This window comes from Canis lupus, chromosome 23 (assembly GCF_003254725.2).
Source record: "Canis lupus dingo isolate Sandy chromosome 23, ASM325472v2, whole genome shotgun sequence".
In the NCBI taxonomy this organism is placed as follows: Eukaryota; Metazoa; Chordata; class Mammalia; order Carnivora; family Canidae; genus Canis; species Canis lupus.
This window is the reverse complement of record NC_064265.1, coordinates 11440844-11461575: the sequence shown is the minus strand read 5'-3', so window position 1 is coordinate 11461575 and position 20732 is coordinate 11440844. Positions and strand designations below refer to the sequence as shown.

The 20732-nt window shown below is 48.6% G+C and overlaps 1 protein-coding gene and 1 pseudogene across 1 annotated transcript in view; both read right to left on the bottom strand.

Annotated features, from left to right (window-relative positions):
* Positions 1-2278: 2278 nt before the first annotated feature.
* LOC125753434 (U2 small nuclear ribonucleoprotein B''-like) lies at positions 2279-6204 on the bottom strand (annotated as a pseudogene).
* Positions 6205-6345: 141 nt separating this feature from the next.
* TRAK1 (trafficking kinesin protein 1) overlaps positions 6346-20732 on the bottom strand; it is a 116705-nt gene continuing 102318 nt past the window's right edge. Inside the window, 2 exon segments of the mRNA XM_025461190.3 lie at positions 6346-9210; positions 12107-12209. Coding sequence (XP_025316975.1) covers positions 8412-9210; positions 12107-12209 — 902 coding nt within the window. The 3' untranslated portion in view covers positions 6346-8411.

The window sequence follows — 20732 nt, the reverse complement described above, 5'->3', positions numbered from 1 at the left end:
TGTAAGCTCCATGCCCAGTATGGAGCCCAACACAGGACTTGAAATCACGACCCTGAGATAAGACCTGAGCTGAGATCAAGAGTCCAACTCTTAACCGACTGAGCCACTTAAGTGCCCCTGTTTTTTCTCTTCTGTAAAGATGTCCCTAAACTTCTTTGGCCTGCTGCTTGCAAGTCACCTCTCCTGGTGGTCCTTCAGGGATGCAGCTGCCTGGCCATGGGAAACTCGGCTGGATTCGGCCCTGTTCATGGTTGGCACCAGGTTCCTGTCTTGCTTCCTTTCCCTGGGTCTCTCAGGTCTACTCACAGGTATTGCTGAGCCTCCATTGTGCTGGTTTAAGCTAAAGAGGCTACTTTCCCTCTCTGGTCTTTGGGACCTGAGAGCAGTATCAGCCTGAACTTTGAGTATTACACATGGTGAATGCCCAAGTACCACCAGACACTTCCTCCAACCCTGGATCCAGTCACTGTGCGGCAGCTCTGTCAAGCTTAGGAGACATGGGCTAATGAAGAGTAAAGAGGCATAGTATCTACAGCCCACTCTCAAATGTCTTGGGGAAAAGCAAGGAACAAAAATTATTTTTAAAAGGAAGGTACATTAAGAGGGGGTGGATTAATTTCCAAAAGTGGAAAGACCCTAATATATAATGTTTTGTGAATATATATGTGTATATATATGTACATGTACACATATATATGTGTGAATATATATGTATATATATTTAGATTTATATAAACACCCTAATATATATGTTTTGCTTTCTCCTGTCTCCTGAGTATGGCATGATATAGGAAGTGGCTACCTTTCTTTACCAATACCCCAAGCCTGTGCGTGTGCTGACCCCTTGGCCCGGAATGCCTCCTTCCAGTATACCTGGTTGACTGAGACCATGCCTCCTGACTTCCCTCAATGTCTCTGTTCATCCCGGTTGCCTTCCCTGAATTGCTTTCCAGGGAAAAGCAAACCCACATAAATTCAGAATTGGATCCTCAGGGTAGATTCTTTCAGGTCTTCTGCTGTCTTAAAGTGCCCTCTACTGGCTACAGAAAATAAATCCTCCCAGGATATGTTTTCCAGCCAGGAGCCCACATGAGCACAAAATTAATTTTCTAAATTCCCAATCCATTTAGGTAATCAGAAGAACTTTCCACCTCCACAGACTTCTCCTTACATGAATCAAAGTTCTGAGTGACAGCACTCATAGGAGCTTTGGGGGAGGCAGGTGTCTACTTTCTTCCCCCTGTTGGAAAGGCCCCCTAGGGTATACCTGCCTCTCTGTTCCCAGGCAATGTTTAGAAGTGAATCCTTTATCTGTCTGGTGCCGGATACTTGGAGATCCCCCGGGGATCTCTCTAGGGAGCCCCACTTGCCCTTTCTACTTTTGTGTGGTCATTGCCTGAGTAGGGGTGAGGAGCTGGTACGGTATTCTGGAATATCTTCACTTTCTTGGCCCCCAATGTGAAACTAGCTCATCTGTACTTGGATCCTCAGACTCCTCTGGGGCTTCTCCTAAGACTCTAGAGTTGGCCCAGGGTCAGGGAAGGTGAAGCGCCCCCATGTTAGTTGTGGGTTAGAGCCCTTTCCAATGCTCTCCTTCATGTACCAGCTTGGAGAAACTGTTGGGCCATCGGGGTAGTGGAGAGTCAATACGCAGTAAAAAGAGAAACTGGCCCAGTAGGTTTCATAACAAATCTTTTTTTTTCAAAGGTTTTTATTTATTTGAGAGAGAGAGAGAGAGAGAGAGAGCACAGATGGTGAGGAGGGATAGAGGGAGAGAGAGAAGCAGACTCTCTGCTGAGCAGGGAGCCCAACATAGCGCTGGATCCCAGGACCCTGAGATCATGATGTGAACCAAAGGCAGATGTTTAACTGACTGAGCCACCCAGGTGCCCCCTGAATCTTTTGATCTTAAAACATTTAGTCAGCTTTTTCTGTACTCATAATCTAAAATACCAAGAATTTGACATCTGTGTTTCCTGGTCCCATCAACTGCCTCTTTGACAACTTCCTCTTGGGCCACAGTGCCTTCTGGTTGAGCTACCTGGGCTGGAGGTAGGGTTCAGGATATACATGAAGAAATTTAACACAGAACAGGGAGGAGAAAACTAAGCCACCCCACCAAGTGTCTTCCTGCCGCATGCCACAGCCACAAAACAGAAGAATGCATTTATTCTTATAGCTTATAAGGTATTAGGGTACTTCCCACCTTTTAAGGGTTCCTTTTCTTGCATTTTTAAAAAGACTTTATTTATTTTGAGAGAGAGAGAGTGCATGTATATGAGTGGGGTGGGGGTGGGAGGAAGAGGAGGGAGAGAGAGAGAGGATCTAAAGCAGACTCCACACTGAGCATGGAATCTGACTCAGGGCTTGATGTCACAACCAGTAGATCATGACCTGAGCCAAAACCAAGGGTCAGACACTTTAACTGACTGAGCCACCCAGGCTCACCAAATATTTTTTTTTATAGAATACAAATAAAAGTCTATTGTACAAAATTGAGGCCTTCATATTTCATAGTTCAATAAGGCTAAACAAAAACTAGGTTATTTTTTAAAATTCACAAAAATTTCTCTTTCACTCCCCCGCATCCCAACTATTAAAATGGCCTGACCAAATGTTATCAAAACAAACACTTTAAATAACACCAAGTCCTTTAAAGACAACTATGCCATACGTTATTTTTTGGCATATGTGATCTTCATGGCATGGGACGGTGTGATTTTAAATCCCTGTAAAGCATCCCTGGCAGCTCCAGCCTGTCCATCATTTTCAAATTCAACAAAGCAATGTCATGCCTTCCGGGTACCAAACGTACTTCTTTGAAGCCCGGAAACTGATTAAACAGCATAGACATCATCTCATTAGTCTCTCCTGGTAAATTGTTGAGAAATAAAATATAGTTTGGAGGGTAATCAGAGACCTTAGGATTTGGTGTTGAATTTTCTTGGGTATTTGCTGCATTTGGTATTCCCCGACCAGGCTTTTTGTTTGCAATGGTTGCAGTCTGTTCCACAGTTTTTGCCTTTTTCTTTTCTTTCTTCTTTTCTTTGTCAGCAAAAGTGCCACGCATTTTAGATATTATATCCGAGCCTGTTTTTGCATACTGGATTCGCATTGGTTTACCATAAAATGGAAATCCTTGTAACTGTCTCAAGGCATTTGTGGATGAGCCAATTCCTTAAAAATAACAAAGCCTTGCCCCCTCATCTTTATGGTCTCTAAAGCTATAATATCTACCACATGGCCAAACTGAGAAAACAGGGCATATAGGGATCTCTTCAATTCTTCTTTTTTAATTTTGTCATTCATATTGTTAATGTAAATTGTATGATTGGGTCTGATATCCATGTTTGCAGTTAAACTGTTCAAACTGCCTGAGGCCTGCATTTGTCCCGTCCCACATCTTTTTCTTAATTAAGCTCTATGACCAACTTGGGGCTCATGACCCCAAGATCAAGAGTCAAATGCTCTACCAACTGAGCCAGCCAGGCACCTGCCTCACATCTTCTTTTTAGAAAAAAGTATTTGCTTTTTCCAGAAACATCTGAAAATACTTGCAGACAGACTTCAGGCCCCTTTATCTTAATCCTTTAGTTAGTACCTCCTAAGAAATAGGACAAGCTTTTACACAGTGACAGCATAACTAAATTCAATGAAATTTAATATTGATATGCTTTAAAATATATTCAATATTCAAATATCTCTGATTATCCCCACATCTTTATAGGATGTTTTTCAGTTCAGAATCATGAATTGCATTAGTTGTCTTTTTATTCTCCTTTATTCTGATACAGTTCCTTGGTCTTTCTTTTATGACATTGACATTTTTCAAGGGAAGAGTTACATTGTTTTAGAAAATGTCCTTGGGACGCCTGGGTGGCTCAGTCGGTTAAGCATCTACCTTCAGCTCAGGTCACATCCCAAAGTCCTGGGATGGAGCCCCACATTGAAGGAGGGGGGGTCCCTGCTCAGTGGAGAGTCTGAATCTCCCTCTGCCCCTTCCCCTGCTCATGCTGTCTCTCAAACAAATAAAATTTTTGAAAAAAAGAACATGTTCTTAATTTGGGTTAGTCCCTTTGTCAACCTCATAATTCAGGTGTTGCAATTCTGGTAGAACAGCACAGAAGTGGTGTGTCCTTCCCAGTACATCACATAAGGAAGGTACCTGCTATGTTTGTCTCATTTGGATAATGTTAAATTTAATGACTTGTTGACAGTGGTACATAGCAGGTTTCTCCACTGCAAAGGTACTTTTCCCCCTTTGCAAATTAACCTTCTATGGGAAAATAGGTGTGTAACTATCCCGCTACCTAACAAACTCTCACCCAGTGGTTTTGGTGTCTGTTGTCAAGATGAATTTTAGCTTTATGGTGGGTTTTCTAACTCTATTGCCTCCTCTGTATTTTATCGGTTACTATGGTATGGTAAGGGAGGGCCTAGAAAAATGAATTATGCTCTGATGTTTTCCCATTTCTCCTTTACGTCTTTAACCTCTGCTTGAAATGCCTTCCCCCTTTGGGGCAAATCCTGCCCATTCTTGAAGCCCAGATCCAGAGTCACCTTGTCTCAAAGCCTTTCCCGCCCCAGTTGGGGAGATAAAGCCCTTATTCTGCCTCTCCCCTTCAAGCAGGGTGGGCCACAGCTGTCTGGCCTTCTCAAGACCCCAGGACAGGGAAACTATGGAGGGAAAACCCTCCCCTCCCTTAGCAAGACTCCCACTCCAACACCACCTGACCCAGCACAGTGCTTCTCAAACTTTAGCCCCCGAATCACCAGGAGGACTTGATAAAACAGATGCCTGGGCTCTACACTGGATTCTGATGCACTGCCCTAGAATCTCACTGGCTTAACAAGTTTGTTTCCCCTTCAGATCACATGCAAAATGCAGGTTGGCAGGGAGTCAGGCCACCATGGTTCTTGGGCAACCCAAGGTGATGGAGGCTGCACCAACACAAACCACCATTTCGATATGGGCTTCAGGGGAAAGGACAGGCATAGAGAGTCTTGCATGGATTTCTCTCTGCTCACAGCCCACAGGCCAGAGCCAATCGCATGCCTTGTCCAAGGCGGGGTGGCTGGGAAGCGTGGGGATTGGCAGGACCATTTGGTGAGAACACTGGCTTCCCTGTCACAACCCACTCCCCTTTGTCAGCCAGCCAGATGGGTCATCTTTCTGCTCCTCAAACACACCAAACACTTTTCCAGCCTTCGTACCTTTGCACTGGCTGCTCTCTGCCCACATGGTCTTGTGCCAGATCCCACACAGTTGTCTCAAATGCCACCTCCCCGGAGAGGCCTTCCCTGACTGCTATCCACTCGTCACAACCCCTGAGTATAGTTCTCTGCATGGTCAGGCCATGTTTGGTGCCATCTCTCTCCCAGTAACAGGCTGTATGTACACCCTACAAGAACAGAAGCTACTCAGTTCCCTACTACCTAGAATCTACACCTAGAACAATGCCTGGCACACAATGGATATCCAAGACAAATTTAATGAATTAACCCTGAGGTATATCACTGTTCACATTCTGTAGGTTAAGAGGCCCCAAACACAGTAAGAGGCTTGCCCAAAGCCACACCATGACCAATGGTAGCAACTGATTTTAAATCCACCCACTACTATATTTGCCTGCATGATTTCACTGCTTACACATACAGAGGTGGCATAATTAATTTTATCCCTTTTCTCTCAATTCTCTGATGACCCTCTGCTGTCCTTGTTTTAAAAAAAAATTTTTTTTTTTAAGGATTTTATTTCAGAGGAGTGGGGAGGAGGGGCACGGGGTGAGGGGAGAGAGAATCCCAAGCAGGTTTTGCACTGAGCACAGAGCCCGACTCAGGGCTCGATCCCACAGCCCTGAGATGACAACCTGAGCTGAAACCAAGAGCCAGATGCTTAGCTGTGCCACCCACGTGCCCTCAAAGATTTAACACAAGTCTATGGAGGGCAATTTGGTAATATCTAGGAATTCATCACACACATGGAAAATTACACGCATGCAATGTTTTTTCATTCTAGTGCTGTGACAGAAGAGGCCAGAAGTAACTCTGTGTGCAGCCATAGGGGGCTTGTCCATGGGCGCACGAATGTACTCCCCCGGGCACGTCGGCACATGGCGGAACAGTACACGGGCCTGAAAAGTAGGAAAGCTCTTCAGGTTGCAACTGCACAGTTGTCTAAGGAATAGCATTGCGTGAGAAGGGGTGGCTGGAACAGGACGTAAAGTAGATGGCTTTCATTTAATCTTTTCGAAGAGCTGAAGAGCTTTACATCTCACATAAATGAAAAAGACAAAAATGATAAATGAAAATGATAAAAATGAAATACAAGCCAGAATGCCAGTGTGGTTTCCATCGTTTGAACTTCTTTTATTGATAACCATTAGAGAATAAAATTTTATTGTTTTTTGATGCATTACAACACACTTTGTTGGTAGTGGTTGCACAAGGTTGATCATTAACTATACTAAATACTGCAACCTCCGAATTGCTGATTTTTACACTGGTATTTCCTTTGTGGTGATGGGTGGCTCCTCTCTGAATACATAAAGTGGTCCGTTCACTTTGTGGTTTTCATATTCCTTTGTTACTCTACCTACTACTTTAAAATACATTCAAATAAAAAGAATTTCCTTGCAGTGAGTGCACACATACCACCACGAGGAGAGCTGAAACACCCTCGTGTTGAGAATAAATAAAATTGTGGGACTGAAGCTTGCTCCTTTGAGACTTTCTCAAAGACCCTTCAGTGGGGGTGTTTACACTCAACTGGACACAGGGGTTGGGGAAGGGGAGGGAAACAGGGGATGGCAACGTGACAATTTCATCTGCATATGATGTCACCCTTCCACAGATGCCTGTACAAAGGACCATGGAACACTGTGATGGGCAGTGCAGCCCTCAGGTTAGAATAAATAAGTTACCTGCTTGGAGTGGCATGCCACAGACACACTGTGACCAGAACTGGAAAGGACAGCGGATGTTTGTGGAAAAGATGGCGTGCACACACTTGCACACACACACACACACACACACACAATAAATAAAAGTCCAAAACTTGGTCAGTGACAGCAACAGGACTGGGCTCCCTTGTTCATTTACGGTTCTTCCCACAAGCACCTCTATCTTTTCCTAGGGATAAACAGTAGTACACAGAGACCAAGGCTTGGGGGTGGGGTGGCTGGAGAAAAGATCTTGTTGAGACCACTCTGTCCTGAAACAGGAGGGCTGGATGTGGGGACAGTGACTGTCTGCATGAAGACCACATGAGTGCGAGCACAGGGGCCAGCCTCGGACATCACAGTAAGAACTGGAACGAGCAGAATGCCAAAGCCTTGTTGCTCCCGTGAACCAGGTGGCTATTACATTTGGTGGTGGTTCTTTTTCCTTCTACCGTTGACAAATCCCACCCACACCCTTCGCCCCCAGCCCCTTTCCTTTTAATCCTATTGCTAAAACTGTCTGGGGTCTGGTCTTAATTCGGTTGTGACCCCAGGCCCCAAAACTCTGCTGCAATCTCATTAGTGACTGGGCATGTTTGAAACTCATTTCAGTGTCCTGGAATCACAGAGAGAACACAGACTGTGACTTTCCGTCTAGTACCATTACTTCCCTGCGTATTAAAAAAAAAAAAAAAAGGAAAAAGGAAAAGAGGACCTCACACGCAACAGACGGGGATGGCTGCACGGCGCAGCGGGAGCGTGAATACATTCTTTCAGGTCAGACGTTTGGCCTGACGACAGAACATCGAAGGATGATTCGGGTCAAAGGCATGGAAAGAAAAAAGTCACACCTCAAAAAAGCAGCGACTCTCCATTGAAGCAAGAGTGGTGGAAGGTCTTGAGGAAGCTGGGCCACCCAGAAGGAAGAGCGGCCCCTGGCCTCCTGAAAGCTACATCAGCTGCGTGTGGCCGCGGGGGGGCCCCCGGTGCTCTGACCGGCGGGCGAGGTGAAGTGCCCAGCGACGCCGGCTGGCAGAGGCGCTGTGCCCCGGGCCGCGTGCCAGCTCACGATGCACAGCACTGGGAGCCAGCCACAAATTCACTGGTTTCCTATCCATGGGATAAGAACGCACTTGGGAGTTTCAGTGCTTCTCAAGGGAAAGAAGGAGAAAAGGACCTCCCCGGCTGCCCCTGCCCCAGGCTAGCACAGGCGAAGTCCTGGTGACAGTGGTGACCGTGCTGGGGCGCCTCCCGTGGGATCGGGAGAGGGCAGGTGGACACGAGGTCTCCGAGTCCTATGTACACACTTACAAAGTCTCCGCTCTTCCCCCATTAGGCACGAGGTTGATTTGTCTAGCTCAAGAGGGGAGGGACAGAGGAGGAAAGAGGGAGAGCGCGCAGTGCAGGGGGGAAGAGAGGGAGGCAGGAGTAAGACGGGTCTCCTCCAGGGGAACGGCCCCCCTCCCATCCTCACCGTAAGCTAGTTTGTTTGGGGAGCTTAGCACCCATCAAGATGCCCGAGGTGAGAGTCACAGGGGCCTTCATCTGCATGCTGGACCCCACCATGGTGGGGAAGCTGCGGTTCCTCCGGATGCCACTGTTGAGCTGCAGCCCGCCGATGGCGCTGGTGACAGTGGGGCATCCGAGAGGCAGGCTCTCAGGGACCAGGCCTCCGGGGACGAGGGCCTGGGCCGGGCCCGGGGGCCCGCAGAGGAGTGGTCCCTGATCCTCAGTCAAGGTGGGGACGTGGGCTCGCCCTGAGTTCACCACTTTGGCCACGCCAAACCTCCTGACTTTGTCCACGAGGTTGAGGTTGGAGACAGACACGTCTGTCTGGCTCTCACTGCTCCGGACATTCTTCTTCTCCCTCACCTCCCTCAGGATGGAGCTGGCCGGCTTGGAGGCCAGGAAGTTGTCATAGGGAGGGCTCGTGCACTTGAACTCAAAGGAGGGCGGGGAGGACGTGGGTGTCTGCATAGGTGAGTTGGGGGGGGTGGAGGGGATCACGGCCATCCTCGGAGTGTAGGAGTGCAGGAGGGAGCCCCGGGCGGCCCTGTCCCAGCTCTGAGGATCGTACACGGCCGCAGAGATGCCCCGCTCCTTCAGCAGCCACACCAGCCCCAGAGACGTGCTCATGGTGGTCGTGGACTCCCGGACGTTGGTGAAGGACTCGGCCAGGCTCAGTCTGCGCGGAGTGCACGGGGTGGCCACCGGCGTGGACTTCAAGTGGCTGGCGCTGCCACAAGCTGGAGTTGGAGCCGAGTTAAGGCTGACGAGAAAAGACAAGAGGTCATTCATCCGGAAACGCCCACGAGCCCCAGGAAAAGGTCAGTGGCCAGTCTCCTGCAGGGGCGCAGGGAGGACTCCCCTAGCTCAGGCTCCCCAGATGCCTCCTTCCCTGCCTGCTCCTCCCTCATACCCAAGGCGGCCTGGGGTTCCCTGTGCCAGGGACACAGTTTAAAGTTAACAAGCTGCACGTGATCCCCAGGGGGCGGGGATAACCTTCCTCCCCACAGGTGAGGGAGGTCAGACTCGGGTTGGATGGCCAGTCAATATCACGCTGGGCGGTTAAGTAGAAGACCCAGGATTCGAGCCCAAGTCTGAATGACCCCAAAAATGCTGAGGGGCTTGCTTTCCCTACCAAATTTACTCAGATTTCAGGCATTCCTTCCTAATAACTGCTTTTCTGAGGCAAGGGGTTAACCAGGGACTACGGGATCTGAGCTCAGCGCAGGAATGGCCTCCGTGGAACGTCAGGTACAGACAGGGCCCTTAGGTGATGGGAGGCTGAGGGTGTGTATCACGTCAGTGGAGGAGCCCAGCCTCCTGACTCCCACCATCATGCTCTTTCCTGTGTGCCATGCTATCCCTTAGCCCCTCTCCTGTGCCTGCCAATTCCACCCCAAGGAGGGGAGATGTGGGGTCAGAGGCAGCCATGTCATGTATTCTCAGGCCTACATCTGTGGAGTGATCTAGAAAAGGCTCATGGGCTATACAGAACCTGTGTCACCAAAGGAAAACTGTGAGATTCCTTCATCCACTCCTGTCATGTTGGGTGAGGACCTGTGATGTTCCAGAAGCTGGGGTCCAGCAGTAACGGGAGTTACAGCAGGATAATATAACAGGGGGTGTAGGGAGAAAGGCAGTGCTATCTGCTTGAAAACCAGGAAAGGCCCTCTCTTAACAACTGGTACAGGGCTGGGGCGAGGCTGCATAGGCACAGAGGCCCTTCACGGTGGCTGGATGAGCCACCAGGGGCAGAGCAGCACGCCCTCTCCTTGCAGTCTTATGAGACCTGCCGTGGGACCCACCCAAGGACATGGAGGGGCTGCAGGTACCCCGTGGAGCAGGCCAGCTGGGTGGTTCCCAGGAGCTGGAGGACCCTCTGTCCCCAGCCTGGCCAGGGGAGGACAAAACACTAACTAGGGGAATAGGCAGGAGGGGGCCTCCTGCTGTGGGAGGGATGTTCCCAAGCAAGTGAGCTAAGGCATCATTTGGCTCCACACCCAGGTGACCTTGTGGCTGGCTGGTCAGCCCAGGGGGAGAAACCCAGAACAGGCCCATCTCACACAAGCTCAGGGGTGGGGATGCTGGAGGGTCAGGAGCACTCAGAGAGACACAAGATTAGCAGACACAGCAAATTCCTAAGGTTAAAAAGTGGATTCTTCAACAGGCACAGGTGGGATTCTACAAAACCAGTCTACAAGCAATAGAGGGCAAAAACACACTGGACTTCAAGTCTTGTTTGCAGGGCCCTTCTTGGGGAGATCTCTGATTTTGTTTCAAGTGTCATTCTTTCACAGTCAGGCAAAAAGCCTTCTCTTGCTACTGACTGCCAGGCCTTTTCGGTCCCTGACAAGAGATGGGGACAGATGTGCATTCAGAGTCCTCTGGCTTCCAGTGGAAGAGCACCCAGGACCAGCCTCTCCCAAGAGACACCCTACTGCACGGTAAGAACATTGAACTCTTCCAACATAGAGCCACGGGGTGGGGGCGGGGGCGGGTTCTCCGGTGGCAGGAAGGGAGACAGAGAAGACCAGCCCAAACTTAGAATCCCCTTCTGCTGAGGACTTCCGTTAGGCCTTATTAGTGCTGGCACTCGGCTCCACTGAGCATTTAGAGGGGTTAGGGGTATCCACTGTCAAGGCCCACATTAGCCAGGCACAACCACAGAGACACATCCACGCCTAAGTCCTGGGTTAGTGGCGGCCACACGTGCACACATAGCTCCCTTCCAGGGGGCCCTGCCAGGGCAGGCACCACTGGCGGTGTGCTCACCCCCTGCCTTGCCCGAGGGCTCACTCTCTGCCCTACATCTCCTCTCAGCTCAACAGGGTATAGGGCCGCTTCGTCGTCCTCCTCACATGACCTGCGGAGAATTATTCATAGTTTAAGGTGTTCCCTGGGGCATCTGCTCCCTTGGAGCTGGCCTCCTTGCCTCCCTCCCTTTCTGCTTTACCTTCCATTCACCCAAGCATGTTGCTCAACTGCACAGCCAATGGCTGAGGGGGCTGCTTTGCCATGGGGAGGGAGACAGTTTTCCCTTTCACTGGGAGCCATGGAAGGCCTGCGCTCAAGCCAGACCGACCACCCTCATGCCACACAAGTCCTCCTGCCAGGTGGTGTCAACCTCCAGCACTTCTGGAAGGCACCAAAGGGAAGTGGACTGTGCAGGGCACAGGGCTCAGTCTTCAAGTGTTATCATGTCAGCCATTCTCATGTGGCCGTGGGGCATGGTTCCTGGGGTCTATTCCAGAGGCACAAGGGATTCCACAGGGCTCAGTAACTCTATTCTGGGAAGGAACATCATGCTCTACTGACAAACTTGAGGGCAAAATGCCAACAAACTTGGCCTTACGACCTGGGGTAGCGTCAGCTTCACCTGGAGAAGAAGGCACCTGAGAATCTTCTGTGGCCAATGGAAAGGGCAACTCTAAATACATCCAGCTCTCTCTCTCTGTGGTGGATCTCAATCAACAGAGGCCTCAATTCGAGAGTAAAGATGGGACCCCCAGCCAGGTGACAGCAAGTGCTACGAGACGCCTGAGCTGGCCAGAGTTGGTTTAGAATGAGCCTCTTTCCTTGACTTTTCTTGATCGTAAGTCCTGCAGGAAGTACCCCAACCTCATTCCATCCTTACCCACCCCAGGGCTGGAGTCCCTTACCTTGGCGTGACCCGCGTGAGCTCATCTGAAGGATGCAGGATGCGGCATGTGGTGAAGGTGAAGGTGGAGTTGGTCTGTGACATGCACTTCCCAGGGTGGTGTGCTAAATGGGGAGGGGGAGGAACAGAACATATTCCTTGCATCCAAGTAAACCCATGAGAAGAGTCAAATTCCAGCATGGCTCTTGACAGATGTAAGAAGTGATGAGCTACCTTGTTAATGGATCTGGGCCAGGAAGGTGTAAGGCAAACGTTCTGGATCGAAGGTGGCCTTTCAAAAATAACCACACTTTTGAGCACTGCTGTGCAGTGCATTGAATTCCAGCTTCCGACCCAATCCAGACAGGGTTCCCCATCAGCGTGCTTTGGCCAGTAGTGGATCCAGTTTGAGGAGCTAATGAGCCCTTGGGGATAATTGGATTTCCCTCCTAGGGGTCAGAATCGGCTTCTTTCTTGTGGTGCTTCACACTTCTTTGCATTGGCAAACAGGTGCCGAGTTCTGCCAAGGAGACAGGAGAGGCACCGGGTGGGGAGGGGCCTTGCTTGCCTGGAAACAGGGCAAGGCCCACATGGCTCCCTTTCCAGATTACACGAAAAGGGGCTTGGGGAAGCTGGTTCCACTACTGTCTATCTGTGGAGGGCAGGGGGGCGGGAAGATGGGGCTTCAGCTGCCTCAGCAACAGAGGGGTAAGACTCTCAGAGCCTGGGACTGTCTTCAGCTCCAGGATCAGGTGTGGTCTGATGCACTCGAACCTGTGCAGTCCCTGTCTCCCAGGCCACTTTCTTGCCATCTCCAAGATGTCTGACTTCTCACAAAAATAAGACAGCAACAAGCTGTACTCAGTTTATTTCCTTTTAAAGCTCTAAAGAGCTGTTGTTAAGGCAGCTGAAGACTATGATTTGGTGCAGAGTGAATCACAGAAGCGTTAGGACCATGCATCAGAAAGCTGGCGAATGGCAGAGTAATGAGTGATAGAGTCTATGGGAGACATCATGATTGTAGAGGTCACCCTCATTCATAACTCAAATGCAAAAAAAAAAAAAAAAAGAAGAAGAAGAAAAAAAGGGGGGGGGAACGGGGGGAAGATGCTGCTCTGAATAACATGCACAGTGAGGTACTGGGACAACCCCCCACCCTGCCCGTCCCACCACCCCTGCAGCAGCTCAGCCCCCAGAGACCTCTTGGGGGAAACACATTTGGTTCTCAGATGCCATGAGCACTCTGAAGATTCAGAAGGCTGGGAACTAGAATCTTCTGGCTCGTTAAGGCAAGTTTTCTTTCGGATTTGACAAAAAGGAAAACAAAACAGAAGTGATTGGTGCCCCAAACCTACAGATCCACACACAGCTGACTGTGTCTTTAAAAAAACAAAAACAAAAAGCCCCAGAAACCAAATGCAACAAAATATGCTGGAGACAGGTAGGTTGAAGGCAGGCAGGACAAAGCCAGAGCACAAAAATGGTGGCAGTGACTAGAAGACCAATGTAAGACTGCTTTGCCCCAATTATGATGGTCCAACCCGTGTCTCTGGGCCCAGGCAGGTGCCTGTGGCCCCTGGCGTGGCAGCCAGCACCCAAGCCACCAGAGCAAACTCTCAAGCACAGGGAGCGCCAGGCAGAGCAGGAATGGGGGGGAAAAAACCACACATGAAAACAGCCTTTATGAATCTTTGCATCTCAACCAATAAATGTGATGGCTTAGGAAACTGAGTAACTGGAAAACTGCTGCAAACAAAATGAAAATGGAATAAGCTATGAAGAAAAGGCAACCGAACAATCACGATTCTCTGACTGCAATCAGGTCTAGAAACAAAAGCAACAAAAAGCCTGAGAGAAGCATCCCAAATAACAAGCAGGAGGGATTATTTGGGGGAGATAAAGGGAAGAAAAATGCAGTAAAGAGAGGTAACTAAGACAAAACAGTGGAAGAGAGAACCTTAAAAAAATAAATAAATCAAAAGCAAGGCTGGATTTAAAATTAGAAGTGTGTCCCCATTTAAACACATGGCCAGAATATCAAATCAAAAGGTCACACAAAGGTCCACTCCTCCTCCACCCCATCACATATTGGATCTTCAATTGCAACAGGTAGCGCGAGATGGACACTTTAGAGACACGGTGGCATCAGCAGAAGCGAAACCCATCTGACGAGAATGGGTTTAGGGGACAGGAAAAGGCTGCTAAAATTCAGAAGTCATCATTCCCCAGAAGCAATGGAGAAGAAGATCAACAGGAATCAAAAGTGCCAAGCCAGAGGTTCGGCCCCTCCCCAATACCACTGGGATGCCTGGCCCTCCAGCTCTCCGCGCGTCACCACTGCCCGCCGGGCTGCTGCAGCACTTCCCTTCCTTGGGACACAACACAGAGACAGTGAGTCGCCTGAGGCCCCTTGTACTTGCCTCGGAGCAGCTAGCAGGCTGGTTCCTAAAGCCCTGCCTGCAGGAGTGAGCAGTTTCTCAAAGGGTGCATTCTCCTCCGCAGGGACAGGAGGCTGGGGTGGATTAGTTCCCTGTCCCGACAGCGACAGCGACAGCGCAAGGATGCCCTGCCTCAGGCGCTGTGCGTCCACCTCCTGCTGCCCCCTGGGAGGGACAGTTTCTTGGATCCACTGCTCCAGCTTCCTACTTCAGACCTTTTCCTTAGTCTGGAATGTGGGGGGGGGGGGCAGGGGGGCTCACAGTGTTGCGAGGAGAGAGCATTACACGGGTTAGAGTATTCACACTGAAAAGGGCTCCATCAAGCATCCTCTAATCCTTCATTATTTTTATTTTATAACCTCTTCCACCAGGTTCTGACACCTATACAAGATCCTAATCTATCAAAGAGAACCTATAAACTTAGTTAATCCTCAATCATTCAAGATCGGCTGTGTTGGTGAACCACATACAGGTGGCTAGCCTGCAAAATTTTTTTTCCTGGAAACAGGCTGTGTGTGCAGGCACACCCTTTGGCTAGCTGCTGGTGGCGGCATACGAGTGCTTTCTAAGGGTGAGGGTCACCCTGCTCCCTTGCTCTCCGATCTGATCCTGTGGGCCTTCTGCCTGGAATAGGTGCACTTGGTAAATTGTTCTGGTTGGCTGTGCTCCTCTGGGTGCAGGGGGGGAGGGTGGGGGCACAGGGTGCCCAAGACTGACTGCAAACTGGGTACTTGAGATCCTAAAGCTGCAACCAGTGACGGTGGGTGCCCTGACAGGGCACACAGTATCCAGTGAGCTGGGGCTTCCTCCCTGGGTGGGTCTGGGTCTACACTATGGGGTATCTGCAAGCATGCTATGCGGGTCTAGGTCATGGCTGCTCAGTGGAATGTTCGGGCCTCCAGGGAACATGGCCAGGAAAGCCCACTGCTCTCCCCAGGGCCCCTTGCTCTAATTATGAGGAGGGAAAAGGAGCACAGACAAGGCTGGGATGCTCTGGTGGGGACCCAAAGCATCACCTAGACTCTGCCAGTCTCCCATCCACATGATGGGATTTGTAGATACCAACTCATGCATTTTAGTCCATTCAAACCACCTTTCCTTTTCCTACCCACAGGGAAGGCAGACTGGTACTGTGCTGGGAGGAGTAACTTACCCCTCTGAAGGCCATCACGGCACCCAGCCCTTAAAAGAGCCCTCACATGAGCCCACATAGATGCCAAAATGTATACCTGCATCTAGAGGTTTCTAAGGGAAGTTGCAAAATACACACCTGTACGACGATGCTTTCAAGGGGATTTCTGAGGATGGAGAAACCTAGCATGCCACACACCCAACTTATTTCTTTTTTTTTTTTTTTTTTTTTTTTGCTAACACAAATAATTTCTTAAAAATAAAAATTACAAATGCATCTCCAAATCTTGAAAAAAGAGTACTGTCTTTGGGATGCACTGAATGCTTCCCATGTTCTCTTCACCCTCCTCATGCCAAGTGGCCAAATCTGTGTAAAATGAACCAAATGCCCCTGACAAATTTCCTTTTCTTAACTTCAACACCTAGTGTGAAGCTGCTGTCACATGATTTGGATATGCTTTGCAATTTAGCAACCCCCCCCCCACACACACACACACACACTCTCTCCCCCCTCTGCCCCCTACAGTCCAGTGGCTGCCACCACATCAACAGGGGTGCCCACAGGCCCACCTTTTTCTCTGCAAGCAAAACAGAACCCACTGGCCATCTAGTTTATGGGTGTGGCTTGAACTAAGAGCATCTATACCTTTTTTGGTGCTTTTTGTTTTGACCTTTTTACTAGTTTCTAATGCCTTTGTTACTTTTTTGTTCAAAGAGTAATCACGTTGTGTGTTTGTGGGGGATGGGGAGGACAAGGGGGGTCTTTGCCTGTCAGATACTTGTCCATTATAAAAAGGCAAAAGCAATGCTTTTGAATTCTTCCTTAAAGACCAAAATGTCAGAACACAGAAAAATCCTTTAAAAGACTTTTTCTGTCACTTTAAAAAAAATGATTTATTTATTCATGAGAGACACTCAGAGAGAGGCAGAGACAGGCTGAGAGAGAAGCAGGCTCCCCACATGGAGCTCAATGTGAGAATCCCAGGATCCCAGGATCATGGCCTTAGCCAAAGGCAAATGCTCAACCACTGGGCCACCCAGGTGTCCCTCTGTCACTTCTTTATATTACTCTGCCCATGAATTTTTCTAGGGAAAAAAAAAGTTCCGTGACGAGTGCATATGGGCAAAGCTCCACAGAGCCTTTGTGTGCCTACGGCTTCACCATTAATATCAATACTGTGTCTGGGCTTCACGCTGCTCTAACAAGTGTTTTCCTCTGGGGGATGAGGAATCAAGAACAGTTTCTGATAAAGTAGCATAATTTTCTCCCTTTAAAAAAAAATAAGGGTGCCTGGGTGACTCAGTCAGTTAAACACCTGCCTTTGGCTCAGGTCATGATCTTGGGGTCCTAGGATCGAGAGCCTGTCTGGCTCCCTGCCCAGTGGGAGTCTGCTTCTCCCTCTCCTTTGGCCCCTCTGCCCCAGCTCATGCTCTAACCCTCTCTCTTGCTTGCGCTCACTCTCCCCGCCAAATAAATAAAATCTTAAAAAAAAAAAAAAAAAAAGATAAAAGTGTTTTTAAGCCAAACAGTGTTACAGTGTGGTATTTTTTTAACCTTTAGTTCCAGGCTTAACATGGACTTGCTAACTCTCTTTCTCTGCCTTTTGAACATTTCTTCAACATAGCCCTCATCTGGTCCTACAGCTTGACAGGGACCTCCGAGCCCCTGATGCAGACACAGACCTGCAGGCACTGGGAGGTTTCTATCATAGAGATTTTTGAAACACATAACATCTTTTTCTGGTTTCTGTACAACTTATTTTTGGTTCTTGCAAATTAAAATAATTAAGTCAATTTTTCCCACTGTGCCAAGCTGTCTACTCCCTGTTTCATCTAAGTAGTATGTAATTTAACAGATGAACAATCTAACAGCATCGTGCAGAGAAGGACAGAAATTCCCACAAGTGGCCACTAAAATATCTTCTGGAGAAAAAGGGATTCTTTAAGAATGTGGTTGAAATGTAAAAGGGGCAAAATGCAAAAATCCTTTGGATGCCAACAAAGCCGAACTCCTACCTATACCCTGATCTCTTGTCCCTCCTTCTGTGGCAGATGCCCACCGGTGGGAGAGCTGGCCTGGCTAAGCTAAGACCCATTCGTGCTAAGTGCCTTCCACACCAGTTCAGGAGTGTGCTTCCCCACCCGCCTCTAGGCAGTACCACTGGAGAGCTCACTCACTGGTCAACACCCACTCCAGGGCTCCCTCCTACACAGACAAGAGTCAGCCACCTGTGCACACTCCTCAGCAGTCCATGCAGGTGCTCCTAGAGGAGCTTAGGGTCCTCCTATGGGTTTTCAGAGGTGAGGATGCCATCAAAAAAGCATTCCAGGAGAGCAGGCTCATTCAGGAAAGTGTAAGCAGGGTGGACTCCAATTGTTGGTTTGGGAGGAGTGAATGACCTCTCTTCATTCATTTTTCTACTTCCAGGTTGCAGCTCTCCTGTTTTGCTCTGGTTTTATAGGTATCCTGATGCAAGGGCACAGGGGCTTCCCTTAGCACTGCCGAACACAGGTGGGTATGAGCAGACCTTCTGCCCTGTCCACAAGGACCAAACTCTTATAACCGCTCCAGAACAAAGGCTGGGTTGGAAAGTCTTCCCACCAGAGTGGGAATGTATTGTCAGCTCTCTCTGCGGAGACAAAAGGGAACCTTCCAGGGTGCCTGGGTGGCTCAGCAGTTGAGCATCTGCCTTCAGCTCAGATCATGATCCCAGGGTCCTGGGATCAAGTCCTGCATTAGGCTCCTCACAGGGAGCCTGCTTCTTCTCTCTCTGCCTGTCTGGGCCTCTCTCTGTGTCTCTCATGAATAAATAACATCTTAAAAAAAAAAAAAAGGAACCTTCCTACACCTGAGGATCTGTGAATCGAAGGGAATTTTCCTTTCCTTCCAGACCTGTCAGGCCCCCATGTCCAATCTCCCTCAGGACCCACCTGGGACCTGGGACAGAAAGGATAGCACTGGGCTATGGGGCTCTGCTCAAACCTGCTCCTGGCCTGCATAGGCACTGAGGTAATACGCAGCTGGCCCAACTGCCCCTCTGGCTCCTTTCCCCTATATGCTCTTCCTTCTCTGGCCTTGCTCAGCAGCCACCACTGAAGAGAACCTGGACCTAAGCATCAAGTAAGGAAGCTTCAAAGGAGCTAATTCCTGGCCTTTGCCTGGGGTGCTGGGGGAGTAGGGGGAGGGGAATGGGTCCACATGCTGTAGCTTCAGGGGATTTTTCAAGGACTGTTTGACCAAATGTGATTTTTGCTTTCAGCACTCACCTTTGCACCTCAGCCCCAATGATGACATTGCAGGGCCACTGCCAGACGGGCACCGTGACTGGTATGAACCTGCTTCAGGTCCCCCCACCCGAGTGGCCTTCATGTGTATGAGTATGAAAATAAACTGACCTTCACTTTCTTCTATGTTGCTCTAATCCTATTTCTTACTCCCCTTTAAGGATCGATCACATGGCATCCCAAAAAATTCAGCTAAACTGTCCAACCAACCATCTCCCAACTTAACTGCATGACTTTAAAACTCTGATATCTTAATCCTATCCTGCATGCTGATTCTTTCCTACACATAAATACTTAAAATGCAGAACATGGACAGTACAATAACTCATTCTGATACACTGCATGCACTTTCTATATGAGTTAATACATAAAACATCACTGAAAAAGTAAAACTATAATCTAAAAATTGTTTTAAACAATCCATTTTAATCATCTAAATTATTTACAAATATAAAAACAAGGAATCATGCTTTTTAAGACAGGGGATTATAAAAATCAGCAAAGAGTGATACAATACATTAAAATATATTAATAAATTTTTTTCAGTACCCAGAACTCTTTCACCATGAGCTAACAGGTGCTAGATAACAGGTCTCCCCAGTTTCCTTCCAAAGTATCAGTTGTAAGAAAAAAAGGCTACACCTCTGCCTTCAGAGTTTGTCCCTACTCAGTATTTCCAGGTGGTAGCTCCCAGAACTGTGCTGTCTGGCAACAGAAAAGCCTAAGCATCAAGGGTGAACCAAGGCAGGGACCAGACTAGCCTGAGTATAAATCTCAAGACAGACAATGCCCCAGTCCTTCTTGCTGAAGCTCATCTATTTACCTGTGGCTTCACGACTGTGTATATAATGCCACGTGGAGCCTCTGGGGTGATTTACTTTGAGTGACATGTTTCTTACCTTCTAGTCATCAAAAGGTCCTATTACTCCCAATAGGGCAAAAAGAGCCAAATCACTGTTGGCACTGATCCCCTCAGCACTGAGCTTTTAACAAGTCTGACCTAGAAGACAAGCCCAAAAGAACTCTGGTCTAAATGATCAGGCCTTGCCTGAGTTACTTTCAGCAATCTATAGAACTCTTTTTGATTGCATACTTCCCACGTGGGATCCCTCTAAGTTTCAACTCTCTAGATTTGTATGCCTCTCCTCAAAGTTGCCGGGATGAGTTTGCTGCAGGTTTGAGGAAGGAGGAAAGAAGCAATAAACACATCTTTGTTTATGGTAAGGAAAGTGGTCAGGACTTCTGTCATTCTGGTCCCTTCTCTCCCTCTGACCTCTGAGAGAAGTTCTTAGCTAACTTCATGGTAAATTTTATTCCTTCTGTACAACTTCTTGAAGACACACCTCATAGTGCTTCTTTAAAGTTCTAGCCTTTATCTTCTGGTCCACCTGCAGGACTGCAGGGAGGGGTCATCACACCTGACATGATTCCTACCCTTTCGGCCACCAAACTCAGCAGACACTGGGTTTCCTGGACCACTGTCTGCCTTCCTGAAGGACAATGGTGCTGAGAACAAGGGGAAGTAACAATACCATGGCTGGTCTCCCTCTTTTCAGTGCAAATATATTAAATAAGAAACATTTTCATTCCATTGCAAGCTTACTCTGGCAACTTAATTGCTAAAGACTAAATAAATAAACCATAAACTTATGGGCTAAATCAATTCTTTTTACTTGGTGATATCTCTAAAGTTTATGTCAAAGGAAACAGAAACATTGGATTCAAATTAAGTCCCTTGGCACAGGCACCTGGACCTAGCCTGGGAAGTGCCATCATGCACCTCGGCTCTCTTGC